Below are 15305 nucleotides of genomic sequence, written 5' to 3' on the forward strand. Positions count from 1 at the left end.
TATAATTTAAAATGTTCTAGTAGCCGTATGAAAGATTAAAGAGAAATATATCCCAAATATTATCATTTCAACATATAGCCAATATAAAAATTGACGAGGTTTGCTTTCTTTATTTCATACTAGGTCTCTGAAATCTGGTGTGTATTTCACACTTACAGTACATCTCAATCCAGGTTACATTTCAAGTGCTCAACAGCCACTTGTAGTTAGTGGCCACTGTGTTAGACAGTACAGCTATAGACCGTTTAGAAGAGCCTCCTGAATGAAATGCAAACCAAAAACATATTATATCAGTTATTTAGTAAATATTTAAGCGCTCACTAGTGCCAGGCACCGTACTAGTATCAGAGCTAGAATGTAACGCAGGCAGCGGTCGGCCCTGTCCTCATAGAAATCAAACGTGTGATTTTATTATCATGCTTAGAACCTAAGTAAGTAAAGATACTGTCTAAAGCTGTGCCCCTTGGAAAGATACTCAATACTTGAATAAAAATTATAGATTATCTCAATGTTAAAAGGGAGCAATAAAAATTGCAAAATGTGCTAAAGATGCATTTAGGGACATTACTTTCAGGGACACTACTTCTTATTCACCAACGAATGTGTCAGGATGAATTTCTTATACTATGCTTCTCTTCCAGGGAGAATATTGTAAGTTGAGGTTTAGACTCTCCTTAAAAGCGGAACGTGGAAAATAAAGCATTTGACACTTGACGAATGAATAAGTCAACGTGAATGAAAGGCTTTGTCTTTCTCCTGATATTTCTCCCTTGGCTAAATTAGGAAAATAAGTTCTCATTTGGGAAGTGTGAGTTGTTCTAGTCACATGGTGGATAGACCTGGTGAAGCTTATCATATAATTACTGCTTTGACACAACGCAATTAATATTGGGACATTCATCTCAGGTATAATTAGACACGTGCCTTTTTGTTGGCAGAGGCTTGCATGTTAACAGATTTTACTCTTTCAGCGATCAATGGCTACGTGCCGGAGAGTATACCCACACTCGGATTCTGCTTTGATGACACTGTCCAGTGGCACTTCTGCAGTGTGGGGACCCAGGATGATATTTTGACCATTCACTTCACTGGGCACTCATTCATCTATGGAAAGAGACACGAGGACACCTTGACCCTCTTCCCCATGCGTGGGGAATCTGTGACCGTCACAATGGATAATGTTGGTAAGAGCCTAGACTCTTGGAGAGGAACCTCTGATCTATAAAGGTCAGCTGCAGCTTCCCAAACTACCACAATTCCTGAGTTTATCTTTCTGACCCCATACAGGCTTTCCTTTCAATACTTCTCGTGATTTCTGTTTGGGATATTAGTTAATTAAATGGGTCTAGTCCCTTAATGTGGGTTCCATTTATCCTTCTCTGGGCTACGTGAGAAGTAAAGACAAAACAGCAAAAAGATAAGGTATGACTTTGAGGGGGAAGCATGAACATTCAGCCACAAAAGTGCATTTCTTTTATCGAAACGGCCTTTTCCATTTTTAAAGCTAGCCATGCCACTGTGGGTTAGTTAGCGATCATCAGATACAGTGCCTTGGAGGCTGGCCTCAGAGACAGTAGTGGGAAGCATGGAAAGCACGTGGGCTTTGGAGTTCCTCAGATGTGCTCTGGAACTCTGTGTAACCTTGGGCATGTTACTCAACCTCACTGAGCTTCCGTGTATTCATCTCAAAACCAAAATCACACCTTACAGGGTTGCTTTGACCCTTAATTGTCATCTATACCAAGTGCCTAGCACCCAGCCGACACTCAACAAGTGATAACTGTTGCAGACTCCCCAGGAAATCTGTACGCCAGAAGGTAATACCATTTCAAAGAGATTCAAAATTGCCCTGGGCCCACCTGAATCATTTACTGCTTAGAAATATCTAGAAATATCTAGATGTCTCTTACATCATCCTCCCCCTCACTCCAATTTTCAAACAAGATGTGCAGCCAACAAGATGTTTATGATAGTCAAAGCCCACTTTATTCTTAATTCATCCCTTTTTAAATATTTTAAATATATTCTAAAATAGTGACTCTTAAACTATCTGTCCTAAGAGTTTTCTCCCTAATCTCCACTGACCAATACTTTCAGTCTATATTCTGTTATATGAGATAAGTGTACTGATCACGTGCTTGGATGCATGGCAATGTCAAATTGCTGAACAGTTTTCTAAACACCTGACACCCAGGTTCTCTCCTTGTGTCACCATCGACCATGATCAACAGTTCCCAGATCAGCAGTGACCCACAGACCACACTTGTTATCCCTGATGGAAGTTCATTGAAAATTATCGGCCACAATGGATCCTAGGGTTTCTACATCTTTTCCTGGGCTTAGAGCTTTCTGTTTCCTCTGTCTCTCTTCTATAGGAACTTGGATGTTAACTACAATAAATTCCAACCCAAGAAACAAAAACCTAAGGCTGAGATTCAGGGATGTTAAGTGTATCCGGGATGATTATGAAGACTCATATGAGATTATATATGAACCTTCAGCACCAACAGTCATGACTACACGGAAGATGCGAGACTCTTCAGAAAACAGGGATGAAGAGCGTGATGCGGACTATGATTACCAGAACAACCTGGCTTCGTGGTTAGGAATTAGGTCATTCAGAAATTCATCACGGAATCAGGAGGAAGATGAGTTTAATCTTACTGCCCTGGCTCTGGAGAACAATTCTGAATTCATTCCTCCAAGTACCGATACAGCTGCCAGTTCAAATTCTTCTTCCCTGAGTAACATTAGCAGGCTTATTGTCTATAACTTTGCAAAACGTCAGAAAACTCTTCCTCACCCAGCAGGCACCACAGCTGATCCCCCTCTGGGACCCATTGGCTTAGACAAGAACTCAGCTCTCAACAGTTCGACAGCAGAGCATTCCAGCCCTTATTCTGAAGACTTGATGGAGGACACTCTACAGTCAGGTATCACAGGAGTAAGCCTACTTCCACTTGATGCAGAAGGATTCCGGAGTCAAGAACATGCTAAGCATAAGGAATCCAAGGAAGAAAGAGAGCACACAGCAAAGCACAAGTTCTCCCAGGTGGGATTTTCAGCACATAAAACTGGGAGACATTCAAGCCAAGGCAACTCTTCTCCTTCCAGAAGGGGACCCTGGGAAGACCTTCCCAATGATCTGTTCCTCTTAAAACAAAAGAATCCATCCAAGATTTTGAATGGGAAATGGCATGTGGTGTCTGAGAAAGGTAGTTATGAAATAGTCCCAGATGCTGATGAAGACATGGCTGTCGACAAGGTGCTGGACAGCCCCCAGAATGCCTCAAGGACTTGGGCAGAAAACATCCCTCTCACAGACAAGCACAGAAAGCTGAGTGGCCACCCAAAATTTTCTGGAATTAGAAATAAATCTCTACAAGTGAAACAGGATGGAGGCAACAGTGGATTGAAGAAAATCCCTTTTTTCATTAAAACACGAAAAAAGAAAAAAGAAGAGAAGCTTGCACACCATACTGCTCTATCTCCGAGGGGCTTCCACCCTCTAAGAGGAAAGGGCAATACCACATTTTCAGACAGGAGATTTGATCATTCATTGTTACCCCATAAATCCGGTGAAACATCTTTTCCCACAGACCTCAATCAGACATTCCCCTCTGTGAATCTTAGCCTGTTAGCCTCACTTCTTGACCATAATCACAATCCCCCAAATGACACCAGTCAGACAAGCTCCCCTTTAGATCGTTATCAGACAATACCCCCAGAAGAACACTATCAAACTTTCCCTATTCAAGACTCCGATCAAATGCACCCTACTACAGACTCTAGCCACACATCTCCCCCAGAGCCTGGCCAGATGCTCGACTATGACCTAAGAAACAAGCCATTCCCTACTGATGTTGGTCAAATGTTCCCTTCCTTGGAACTTGAAGCCTGGCAGGCAACCATCTCTGCAGGTCTCAGTCAACCAGCCCTTTCCCCTGATCTTGACCATACAACCCTTTCTCCAGACCTCAGCCAGACAGCCCTGTCCCCAGACCTCAGGGAGACAAACTTTTCCCCAGACCTCGACCATACAACTTTTTCTCTAGACCTTGACCAGACATTTTCTCCAGACCTTGACCAGACAACACTTCCCCCAGACCTCGGCCGGACAACCTTTTCTCCAGACCTTGACCAGACAACCTTTTCTCCAGACCTCATCCAGACAACCTTTTTTCCAGACTTTGACCAGACAACCTTTTCTCCAGACCTTGACCAGACAACATTTTCTCCAGACTTTGACCAGACAACATTTTCTCCAGACCTTGACCAGACAACCCTTTACCCAGACCTCGACCAGAGAACCTTTTCTCCAGACCTTGACCAGACAACGTTTTCTCCAGACCTTGACCAGACAACCTTTTCTCCAGACTTTGACCAGACAACATTTTCTCCAGACCTTGACCAGACAACATTTTCTCCAGACTTTGACCAGACAACATTTTCTCCAGAACTTGACCAGACAACCTTTTCTCTAGACTTTGACCAGACAACCTTTTCTCCAGACTTTGACCAGACAACCTTTTCTCCGGACCTTGACCAGACAACCCTTTCCCCAGACCTTGACCAGACAACCTTTTCTCCAGACCTTGACCAGACAACCTTTTCTCCAGACCTTGACCAGACAACACTTTCCCCAGACCTTGGCCAGACAAGCTTTTCTCCAGACCTTGACCAGACAACCTTTTCTCCAGACTTTGACCAGACAACCTTTTCTCCGGACCTTGACCAGACAACCCTTTCCCCAGACCTTGACCAGACAACCTTTTCTCCAGACCTTGACCAGACAACCTTTTCTCCAGACCTTGACCAGACAACACTTTCCCCAGACCTTGGCCAGACAAGCTTTTCTCCAGACCTTGACCAGACAACCTTTTCTCCAGACCTTGACCAGACAACCTTTTCTCCGGACCTTGACCAGACAACCTTTTCTCCAGACCTTGACCAGGTGACCTTTTCTCCAGACCTTGACCAGACAACACTTTCCCCAGACCTCGACCAGAGTACCTTTTCTCTGGACCTTGACCAGACAACCTTTTCTCCAGACCTTGACCAGACAACCTTTTCTCCAGAGTTTGACCAGACAACCTTTTCTCCAGAACTTGACCAGACAACCTTTTCTCCAGACTTTGACCAGACAACATTTTCTCCAGACGTCGACCAGACAACCTTTTCTCCGGACCTTGACCAGACAGCCCTTTCCCCAGACCTTGACCAGACAACGTTTTCTCCAGACCTTGACCAGACAACCTTTTCTCCAGACCTTGACCAGACAACACTTTCCCCAGACCTTGGCCAGACAAGCTTTTCTCCAGACTTTGACCAGACAACCTTTTCTCCGGACCTTGACCAAACAACCTTTTCTCTGGACCTTGACCAGACAACCTTTTCTCCAGACCTTGGCCAGACAACCTTTTCTCCAGACCTTGGCCAGACAACCTTTTCTCCAGACCTTGACCAGACAACCCTTTCCCCAGACCTCAGCCAGGAGACTCTCTCATCAGACATCAGCCAGACAACCCTTTCTTTAGATCTCGATCAGATGCTCCCTTCCCCAGACCTCAGTCAGGCAACTGTCTCTCCAGACATTAGTCAAATGTCCTTTCCTCCTGATCTAGAGACATTACTTCCTCTAGACCTTGATCAGACATCCTACACCTCTGAATCTAGTCAGTCATTTCTTCTTCCAGAATTTGGTCAGACTTTCCCTTATCCAGACCTTGGTCAGGTGCCATCTCTCCCACCGTCTCCTACCCTAAATAACACTTTTATGCCAAGAGAACTTAACCCACCAGTGATAGTAGGCCTCAGTGCAAATGATGGAGATTATATTGAGATTATTCCCAGGCAGAAGGAAGAGAGCAGTGAAGAATACACTGCTGAAATTGATTACGTGGCCTATGATAACCCTTACCAAACTGACACTAGGACAGACATTAACTCCTCCAGAAATCCTGACAACATTGCAGCATGGTACCTCCGCAGCAACAATGGAAACAGAAAGTATTATTACATTGCTGCTGAAGAAGTATCCTGGGATTATTCAAAATTTGCTCAAAGGTTTGGCCAAATTTTCTCCTTTTATACTCTCATGTTTCCACTACTGCTAAAAAGATTGCTACAGTCCAAGGAAATAATTCTGGGCAAATCATACTAAGTGTAATTTAGGTCCCCTATTGCAACTTGTTCTATACGATTTCCTTTGTCAATTCCAAGGTTAGCTTCTCTACATTAGGTGACATTTGGACAATATAAGAACAATCAGTATAAGAAGTCTATGATATTCTATAGTTAAAGAAGCTCCCTCCTCTCTCTCCGGCTTTCAGCACACATGTTCCTACCCCCTCTCCTTGCTTCAGTGCAGAGCCTAACCTATCCGTAGCTATCTGCAGATAGCTACGGATATCAACATGTTTTCATTGAAGTTGGCTTCAAATCCAAATTTGTGATGTAGAAATCTCCTCTTGCATTTGGGCACCAAAAATATTTGTAAATTGTTTACTGAGCAATGTAAAGCATACAGCATCTTGGTGATGTTTGATTCAAATTACATGAGATTCCAGTAGCAGGGGCCAAGGATATAAGTCAGTTTAGAAACAAAAAGCAAGTTTATGCCTTCTACTGAGGCAGTCGTTCAATGATTTACCTTGATTTAAACTTGAATTGTAACTTGGCTTATAGAATCACTCATTTAATAACTCTTTAATGAGTGCTTGTTCTCTCCTAAGCATTGTGCTAAGTGTTGAGACTCTAAAAGAGAATATAATCATTCATGACTCCTTCCCTCATGGAACTTGTGTCTAGTTGGGCAGGTGGATACAAATTAAATGCTCACATAAATAAGTGTAAAATATAACCAGCTAAAGACCGAGAAGAAAAGGTAGATACATGGGGATATGAGACTTGAGGAATCTGACCCTGAAGAAGTGGCATTTGAGCTGAGATCGGAAGATGAACAGAAGTGACCTAGGCAGGAAGTGGAGAGGGGAGAACATTCTAGACAGAGAGAAGAGCATGATGAGGCCCTATGGAAGGAGGAAGCCCTGAAGCCTGTAGTTGGAGCTCAAGAAGAGGGTGAGTGTTAAGAAAACATTTGGCGAGCTCTGCAAAGACCAGATGCCACCAGGTTTTGCAGGCCATGGGAAGAATTTTGGTGTTTATCCAAAGAGCAATGAGACACTTCAAAAGTTTCAGCCATTCTTTGTTTCCTGGAATATGTCAGTTCCTTTCCTGAACCTTGTTACTTTCATTTTGTAAATGAAGTGTTACACCAAATGGCCCCCAAGATCCTCTTCAGATTTAACATTTCAGGGTTCCAGCCACTCTTCAACCATAGAGTTGAAGGGGTTCATGCAATTTTATAAGTGGCCTAACTTAGAACAGAGAGTTTCTAAGCGATCCATAGACATTTTTAAAAGAGTTTTCAATTTGATTCTGCTTAAGGATGGAATGTCATAATGGGCTGGACTCTGTATTCTGGGAAGAGACAGAAGAGAAGGAGGAACAAGGGGCAAGGCTTAGTCAGCTATAGATTCTCAGGGACACAGCATGGTGACCATGTTTAAACGGTCTAACTATAGTACACAGCTTTTGCAAAAGCTAATAGTTACACTAAAAATTACTAAAAAAGAAAGTGTAATTAGAGTAAGCAAACACAATGCATGGTACGGCTTACAGAAATTATTTCATTAATCAGATGCCTGGCATTTCCATATTAGAACTCTTTTCATTTAAAACACATTTGGGGGGGCACCTGGGTGGCTCACTTGGTTAAGCTTCCAACTCTTGATTTCAGCTCAGGTCGTGACCTCAGGGTTGTGAGATTGAGACCATGTCGGGCTCCATGCTGGGCGTGGAACCTGCTTAAGATTCTCTCTCTCCCTTTCCCTCTGCTCTTCCTCCCACCGCCCCCAAATAATAAAAAAACACATCTTTCCATGACTTCCTATTTAAGTGTAGCACCCATTGCTATATGAGAATAAATAGTTTATCTAGGGATTTCTAAGAGAGGCCCTGAAGGAGTAAGATTAAGGGCCTTTCCAAAGTGGAAAGGGATGAAACCAGTTCCTTCAAAATCTTATGTACCATTCCAGATATGCACCCATGTTTATGGCCGTCAGAGTTGCTTTGCTTGTCCCTCATTAGTTCTGTGAAACTATGTTATGCTTAGGGTCTGGAAGGATGGGGTCAGTAGGGTAGGAACACTGGAAGGAAGGTGGAATGGGATTCTGGTGGGTGAGCTTTTGGCCTGTTTCTGTAGGCTTGGGAAATTTAGGAATCAGTGAGAAAATATGATGTGAGCTGGCCCCGGACTGAGCTGGTGAACCGTACAAGGAATAATGGGATGTAAAAAAAAAAAAAAAAGCAAATGTGAGAAGAATGGCTACTTTCAGAGTATAAAACTCCCAGCCATCTCGTGGCCTTCACAAGGGTGACCATTGTCACCTGACAGCCCCAAGCCCTGGCACTATCCAGTTACATGGCTTTGTCTGCCTCTGATATTAAAATCTGCTCTGTGAATATATGATTATATTTGTTCATTTATTAATGCATTAAACAAAAATCTGTCAAGCGCCTACTATGCGCCAGATAACTTGCTAGGTACTAGAAATGAAAGAATGAGCAAACTAGGCATGATCCCTGACCTCATGGGGCTTTCACTCTAGTATCAGTGTCAGATTTTAATAGATTTTAATCTCACAAATAAATGACATATAACTTACTATATATATATTAGAGAAATATAACACTACAGGAATATGCTATATATACTGTAGCCATACTATGGAAACTCAAGGAACGATACAGGCTTATAGGAGGACTTACCTAAGAAATGATATGTGAGCTGGGATCTGAAGGATATTTACTGGCTTAAGTTTTTATTCATTTATATTTTCATTCATTTGTTCCTCAAGTACTGATTAAATATCCATAATACCCATACTCAGAAACAGGGATAATTCCCCCAATTCTTTGAATGGTCTTTCATTTGTTCTTTTAAACAAATACTATCTTTATTGTTATTTCAGCGAAGACATTGATGATATCCCAGAGAACACCATATACAAGAAAGTAGTCTTTCGAAAGTACCTCGATAGCACTTTCACCAAACGTGATCCCTTGGGGGAGTACGAAGAGCATCTCGGCATTCTTGGTCCTATTATTAGAGCTGAAGTGGATGATGTCATCCAAGTAAGTCATCTTTGAGCATTGCTAAGATCATCTGAGGAATTTCCACAAGTACCAGAGGGTTGTAACAGTGAAAGGGGCAGGAGGGCTGTAGGTGACTTATTTTCCAAAATTAACAAATAATTACACTTCTTTTCAGAGACTACTTCTCAAGTAATTTGATAATCTTCAAGAAAAAAAATGATCTCAAAAAAAAAAAAAAAGAAAAGAAACAATCTCATGATTTTATTTCTCCCTCTGCTGAGCTCCTGTTCATTCCATAAGGGCCAATTCCGTTTTCCCTAAGAAGCTTTCTTTACTGCCCCAACCTCTCCTGCACATTCAGCTGACTGGCTCCCTTCAGGCATTCCCACCTAACCCCATTCATACTTTGTTTATGCACTTCTGGTCTCTAGGTTTTTAACTTGAATCCACACGTTCAGGCGTCTCTTCATCAGGAGGCTGGAAACTTATTGTGAGCAAGACCCAAAGCTCATTCATCTTCAGATCTTCAGCACCTGCTGTGACCATTTCATTTGTGCCTAATGTCAATACTTTCCTTTGAGCCTAAGAGCAAACATGTTTTGGTGTTTCTGGGGCAAACGACTTGGGCCCTATCTCATGGGATGTTGTAAAAATTAGATGAAATAATATATATGTTACTTTGTACTTGTATGCAATTAATACAGCCCACTGTATCTATATCTAGGTCTAATTTAATAACTAACCATCTACTTTGGTGTATAATACTGACATTTTTTTAGCTTGGATTTTTGTTGGACGTAAGTACATTTGTGGATCCTTCTTTTTTCTAGGTTCGTTTTAAAAATTTAGCATCCAGACCATATTCTCTTCATGCCCACGGGCTTTCCTACGAAAAATCGTCAGAGGGAAAGACTTATGAGGACGACTCTCCTGAATGGTTTAAGGAAGACAATGCTGTTCAGCCAAACAGCAGTTATACGTACGTATGGCACGCCACCACTCGATCCGGGCCGGAAAATCCTGGCTCTGCCTGCCGGGCTTGGGCCTACTACTCAGCAGTGAACCCGGTAGGTACATCCATTGAAAGTTTTTGCCATTCTCCTAACCTTATAACCGGAGTCCACCAGTTGGATGGAACTCCAGTTCCATGGAAGGGTCAAGATGATTTCTCATTAAATGTCTTGCTTTCCATGAGGAATGTGTAAGGATTGCGGTCAGCAGTCTATAGCGATGTGTGTTCAGATGACTGTGAGAAAGAAGCCTGTGCTCAGTGGAGAGGAGTGAGGGGTACTGAAATGGTTGACCCCAGTCAGAGTGAGTATTTTTGCAGAGGAAGGACTTTTTTTTTGCAATTTCCTTGAGCAAGTATTAGCTTTCTTTTGCTCTTTCTTTATGAAAGAGCTGCAAAGTCAAGATGCCTTCGTTTGGGGCATGGTGGAGAGCGCGCAGACTTCAGTTTCAGTCCCTAACTTGTCACTTACTGCGTGAGCCTGGGAAAATTACTTGATCTCTCTCAGCCTCAGTTTCTAAAGTTAAAAATGGGAACACAGTAGGTAGCACACAACAGACACTTGGTAATATTTGTTTAATAAGTGAGCTTATTTTTATTACACAGGATTGTTGTCTGAATTAAAGAAGATACTACCAGCAAAATATTTACTATAATAGTAGATGCTCAATAAATAGGAATTATAATAGTACGATATTGTCATTAACATTGTCCTTACTGCCATGCTGAGATAAAGGGCTAATCAGAGAAAGGGACTGTGAGTGCCACAGAACCAGATGATGATACCCAGGCTTAGTAAGCTCTTCATTTATAATCTTCAAATTTGGAGTGCCTGAGGTTTCCTTTTCTATATAACCAGTGATTGCCAGAAGAGCAAGGGAAATCCTAAGAAAGAGAAATTCTGTGCATTTTGCTCCTACTGTCTTCCAGGAAAAAGATATCCATTCTGGCTTGATAGGTCCCCTTCTGATCTGTCAGAAAGGAGTGCTTGATAAGACCAACACGCCCGTGGATATGAGAGAATTCGTCTTACTTTTTATGGTCTTTGATGAAAAGAAGAGCTGGTACTACGAAAAGAAGGCCCAGTCCCCAAGGTCTTGGAGACTGGCATCCTCAGAAGTAAAAAAGTCCCATGAGTTTCATGGTATTTTCCTCTGACTTTGATCTCCTCTCTCAGTTAAATCACACTGGGTGACCATGCTTCTTGCCCTGGGTCTTCATACCATTAGACAGGAGGTGCTTCCGAAGAATCAGGAGCTGCGACCCCCACCAGGTCGTCACACGTCTCAGGGCCGATGTCACCCGGCAGGTGGCGCTGCGCACGTAGGGGTTAGAGAAGGTCAGAAAGCTAGCACAGGAGGGCTGCAGAACCCACCCAACCAGCCAGCGCACCAGCAACAAAAAGCCCGTGTGCACACACCCACACACACTCTCCCACATATATTTCACTGAGCGGAGAGTGGATGAAGCCTGAGAACCCCAGACATTTAAACTGGGAAGGGGACAGAGAAGCTATCATTTGAATGAGAGAGTAACATGAACCTCGGTCGTCTGCCTTCCTAATTTCGCCTAAAACTATCTCTGAATCTAGGAGGCCTCGGGGTGACGTGCTGTGTATCCCCTCACTCTCTTTCCTCTAACCACTGAAGTTCACTCACTGGCTCGTGTTAGTCTTTCTGTTTCTGTAGCCCAGAAAAATCTACGCTGTAAACGTCAAGGATAAGTGAGTGGAAAGAGCAGGGGAAGTGGGAGGTGCGGGGTGGAGAGGGGTAAGCTCTGGGGGGAGCTGCTGTAGGCCAGCGTGAGGAGGAGCTGGAGGTCCTGTTGCAGCCTGTCACCGATAGCAGGACGCACAGGGGTCCTTACTATGTTCCCCGGCAGGCAGATCGATAGGCAGATGGGTGGTGAGGTGGGAGGCCTCAGGCCTCTTGAGCAGCCTCCCTGCTGGTGCACCCAGATTTCTAATTGACTGCAACTCTCCATCCTTTCAGCCATCAATGGGATGATCTACAACTTGCCTGGCCTGAGAATGTACGAGCAGGAATGGGTGAGGCTGCACCTGCTGAACATGGGCAGCTCCCGAGACATCCACGTGGTTCACTTTCACGGCCAGACCCTGCTGGAAAATGGCACTCAACAGCACCAGCTAGGGGTCTGGCCCCTGCTGCCTGGTAAAGACCCGCACAACGGAAAGAGGTCCCCGATGAAAAGTTGCTGGAGAAGGCACTCTGGGCAGCTGTCACTGCCCCGCATTCCCTCCTGTGCATGTCCTTCGTAAGGCTCGGGCCTGGTTCCTGGCATAGATCCCGGGCAGAGACAGAGCCCCAAAGTGCATACGGAGCACAAAAAAGTCAGCTCCCGTACGCGCGCTCTCTGCAGCACCACGCGGACTAAACGTGTGGCTCAACTCAGTCCTACGGAGCTGCGTTGTCTGCCGCAGCTTTTCCCAAGCCGCTGGGTGTCACGTAGGCCAGGTCTTGAACAGATTACGGAATGAATCCCGCAGGGCTCGGGCAGCTAAAGCTTTCTGTTGGGAAGGAGATGAAACACTTACTAGGGTTTTGGGATTCCTGAATTCTTGAATTCTTTTCCCCACATTCCCACTTTGATACCTTTGGACAAGTGACTACAGGAATCTTAATCTTAAATGGACTCATGAGGCTGTTTGAAGGGGAGAAAAAAGGTATTTTTTTTTTAATGATTATAACAGCTGAAGAGTAAGAGGGGTATTTAGAGTTTTCATGTGCAAACTAACGAAGAGGTTTAAACAAACGAGCCACCACCAAGGGTTTTTATGTGCCGGCGTAGTAAAATCCTAGGAAGCTGGTTAGACTGCGAATGCTGGGGCAGAGATTCTGCTTTTGGAGACTTTGATCTCGTAGGTCTTGGGATCTTGGGCAGGTGCCAGAGACTGAATTTTTCACAAGCAGCCCACCTTCCACAAACGCTCTGAGAAGCTGGTGAAAGCAGTCAGTACTTTGGAGTAGTTGCTGTGCGAGTCAGCCTTAGACGGGCACAGCAGTCCGAATGGGACTGGTTTGGTGAAGGATGGGAAAGGGTTTCTTGCTTCTTTTATTCAGGCCTGGGGCTCATTAATAAAGCCATAAAGACTCTATTACAGTCAGAGACAAGAGGGAATTAGGTAAAACTTATTCCTCACTTTTCACCAAATGTAAATTGCCAGATCCGTCCTCCTCCCCATGAGCCCGTGAGAAACACTGAGAAGCTGGAACTGGCTGGCCCCTCCAAATCTTCAAATCTGAATTCTCTGTATGGGAGAGTGGAAGGCTGGAATCTTTTTCGTGGGCTAGAGGAGGATGACCATCGGGTATTAATTTTCACTCACAATGTGGAAAATAGACACGAATTACAGTCAGCAGAATTTAAGCATTAACTGGCAATGGGTAGCATTAAATATCAGAATGGATAATCAGAGGCTTCAGAAATGCATTCTTTCAGGGATTTTCTGAAATAGTTTATGTGCCTCTCTATCCAACTGTGTAAACTTAATAGAAAATTTGAAAACGTGGGAGAAGGATATTTGATTTTAATTTTCTTATTTAAAAAAAGAAAAAAACTATTGAAATGAAGGGAGAGAAAGGAAACGTAGAGCATTCTTGAGGCCTAGTGATGAGTCATTCAAGGTCGTTTTCATCCTCTGGACTCAGAAGCTGTGTCGTGTATGGGTTAGCTTGTAACATTATATGTAGATAAATGAAAGTTTCTCTCTAGTAAGGGGTGTTGGAGATTTTTTAAACTCCTGGGGCAATTTATTTTTACTAATGTGTGTGTGTTGTTGTTGTTTTGTTTTGTTTTTATCTGTTATACCTCTACTCCTGCCTAAGGAGAAATGGATCGTTCTTAATTTCTTTTCTAAAGCCTCTTGTGATGCAGGGATTTTAGGATTCTTTGATAGCTGTCAACTAATATTGTTAATTTGGGGTGTGTAATGTTGGCCTTCACTCTCTCTTTTAGGTTCATTTAAAACTCTTGAAATGAAGCCATCAAAATCTGGCTGGTGGCTCCTCGACACGGAGATTGGAGAAAACCAGAGAGCAGGGATGCAGACACCATTTCTCATCATAGACAGAGGTAGCGTCCAAGAGCCATGTGATGTTTTTAGCAGAAGGGTCCCTGCTGGACTGGTACTAACTCTTAGATTGGAAATACTGAACTCAGAACTCTGCCTGACAGAGGCACCGTGCATACCAGTAACTGCTTTCATTCCGACCCGTCCTCTGATTGTGCCGCAAACATCAGTCTTCTAGGAAACTTAAACCCATGTGTCAGCCCAAAGGCATTCTTCTCAGTTGGGGAACCAACATAAAGTGTCTTCCTTCGTGATGTGTGATTTGTGGGAAAGTGAATGTAAGAAATTTTCCAGACTCCTCGAGGAGAGGAGGGAAAAGATACCAGGAATTCAACAAGGACTAGGATAGTCTCTGAACTTGGCCTTTCAGTATTTGAGAAATCATTTCCATCTGCCCATCTGCCCAGCCAGCCAGCCAGGCAGCATTTATTAAGTACTTGGTTTTTTGTTTTTTGGTTTTTTTTTTGTTTTGTTTTTTGGGTTTTTTTTTAAGCTTTTTATTATTTTTTTAAGATTTTATTTATTCATTTGACAGAGAGAGACAGCCAGCGAGAGAGGGAACACAAGCAGGGGGAGTGGGAGAGGAAGAAGCAGGCTCCCAGCAGAGGAGCCAGATGTGGGGCTCAATCCCAGAACGCCGGGATCACGCCCTGAGCCGAAGGCAGACGCTCAACGCCTGCACCACCCAGGCGCCCCTATTAAGTACTTGTTGAGTACCAAGCACTGTGTTGACATCCATCTATCTCAGGGGCTGCCATTTTCTTTCATGATCAGAATGTAAATAACTCTGTAACTTCCAGGTCAACTTTTGGGAACTTAGAGACTTATGAGGGGTAATTCTTAATGTTGTAAAATGGCTTTTTTAAAAATGCAAGCAGATGGAAATCCATTTAAAACTAACAGAATGTTGGGATTTCCGTGGTTTTCCTCTAGGGTGTCACTACTTCTGTTAGAGATTAGCACCAGTCTTGCTGGCACATTTACCATTTTATGATCACACATATTTAAGTCTGTGCCACACAAGGTAGGTGAAACTATCAAATTACT

The 15305-nt window shown here is 43.4% G+C and overlaps 1 protein-coding gene across 2 annotated transcripts in view; it reads left to right on the forward strand.

Annotated features, from left to right (window-relative positions):
* Positions 1-15305, forward strand: part of F5 (coagulation factor V) — a 70213-nt gene that overhangs the window by 43298 nt on the left and 11610 nt on the right. For both annotated transcript variants that reach the window (XM_045797608.2, XM_045797614.2), the window contains 7 exons: positions 972-1184; positions 2376-6066; positions 9036-9198; positions 9990-10226; positions 11099-11312; positions 12160-12339; positions 14144-14260. In XM_045797608.2, the coding sequence (XP_045653564.2) occupies positions 972-1184; positions 2376-6066; positions 9036-9198; positions 9990-10226; positions 11099-11312; positions 12160-12339; positions 14144-14260 (4815 nt within the window). The remainder of the gene's footprint in view (positions 1-971; positions 1185-2375; positions 6067-9035; positions 9199-9989; positions 10227-11098; positions 11313-12159; positions 12340-14143; positions 14261-15305) is intronic.

This window comes from Ursus americanus, chromosome 2, assembly GCF_024610735.1.
Source record: "Ursus americanus isolate L20-20 chromosome 2, mUrsAme1.1.p, whole genome shotgun sequence".
NCBI lineage: Eukaryota > Metazoa > Chordata > Mammalia > Carnivora > Ursidae > Ursus > Ursus americanus.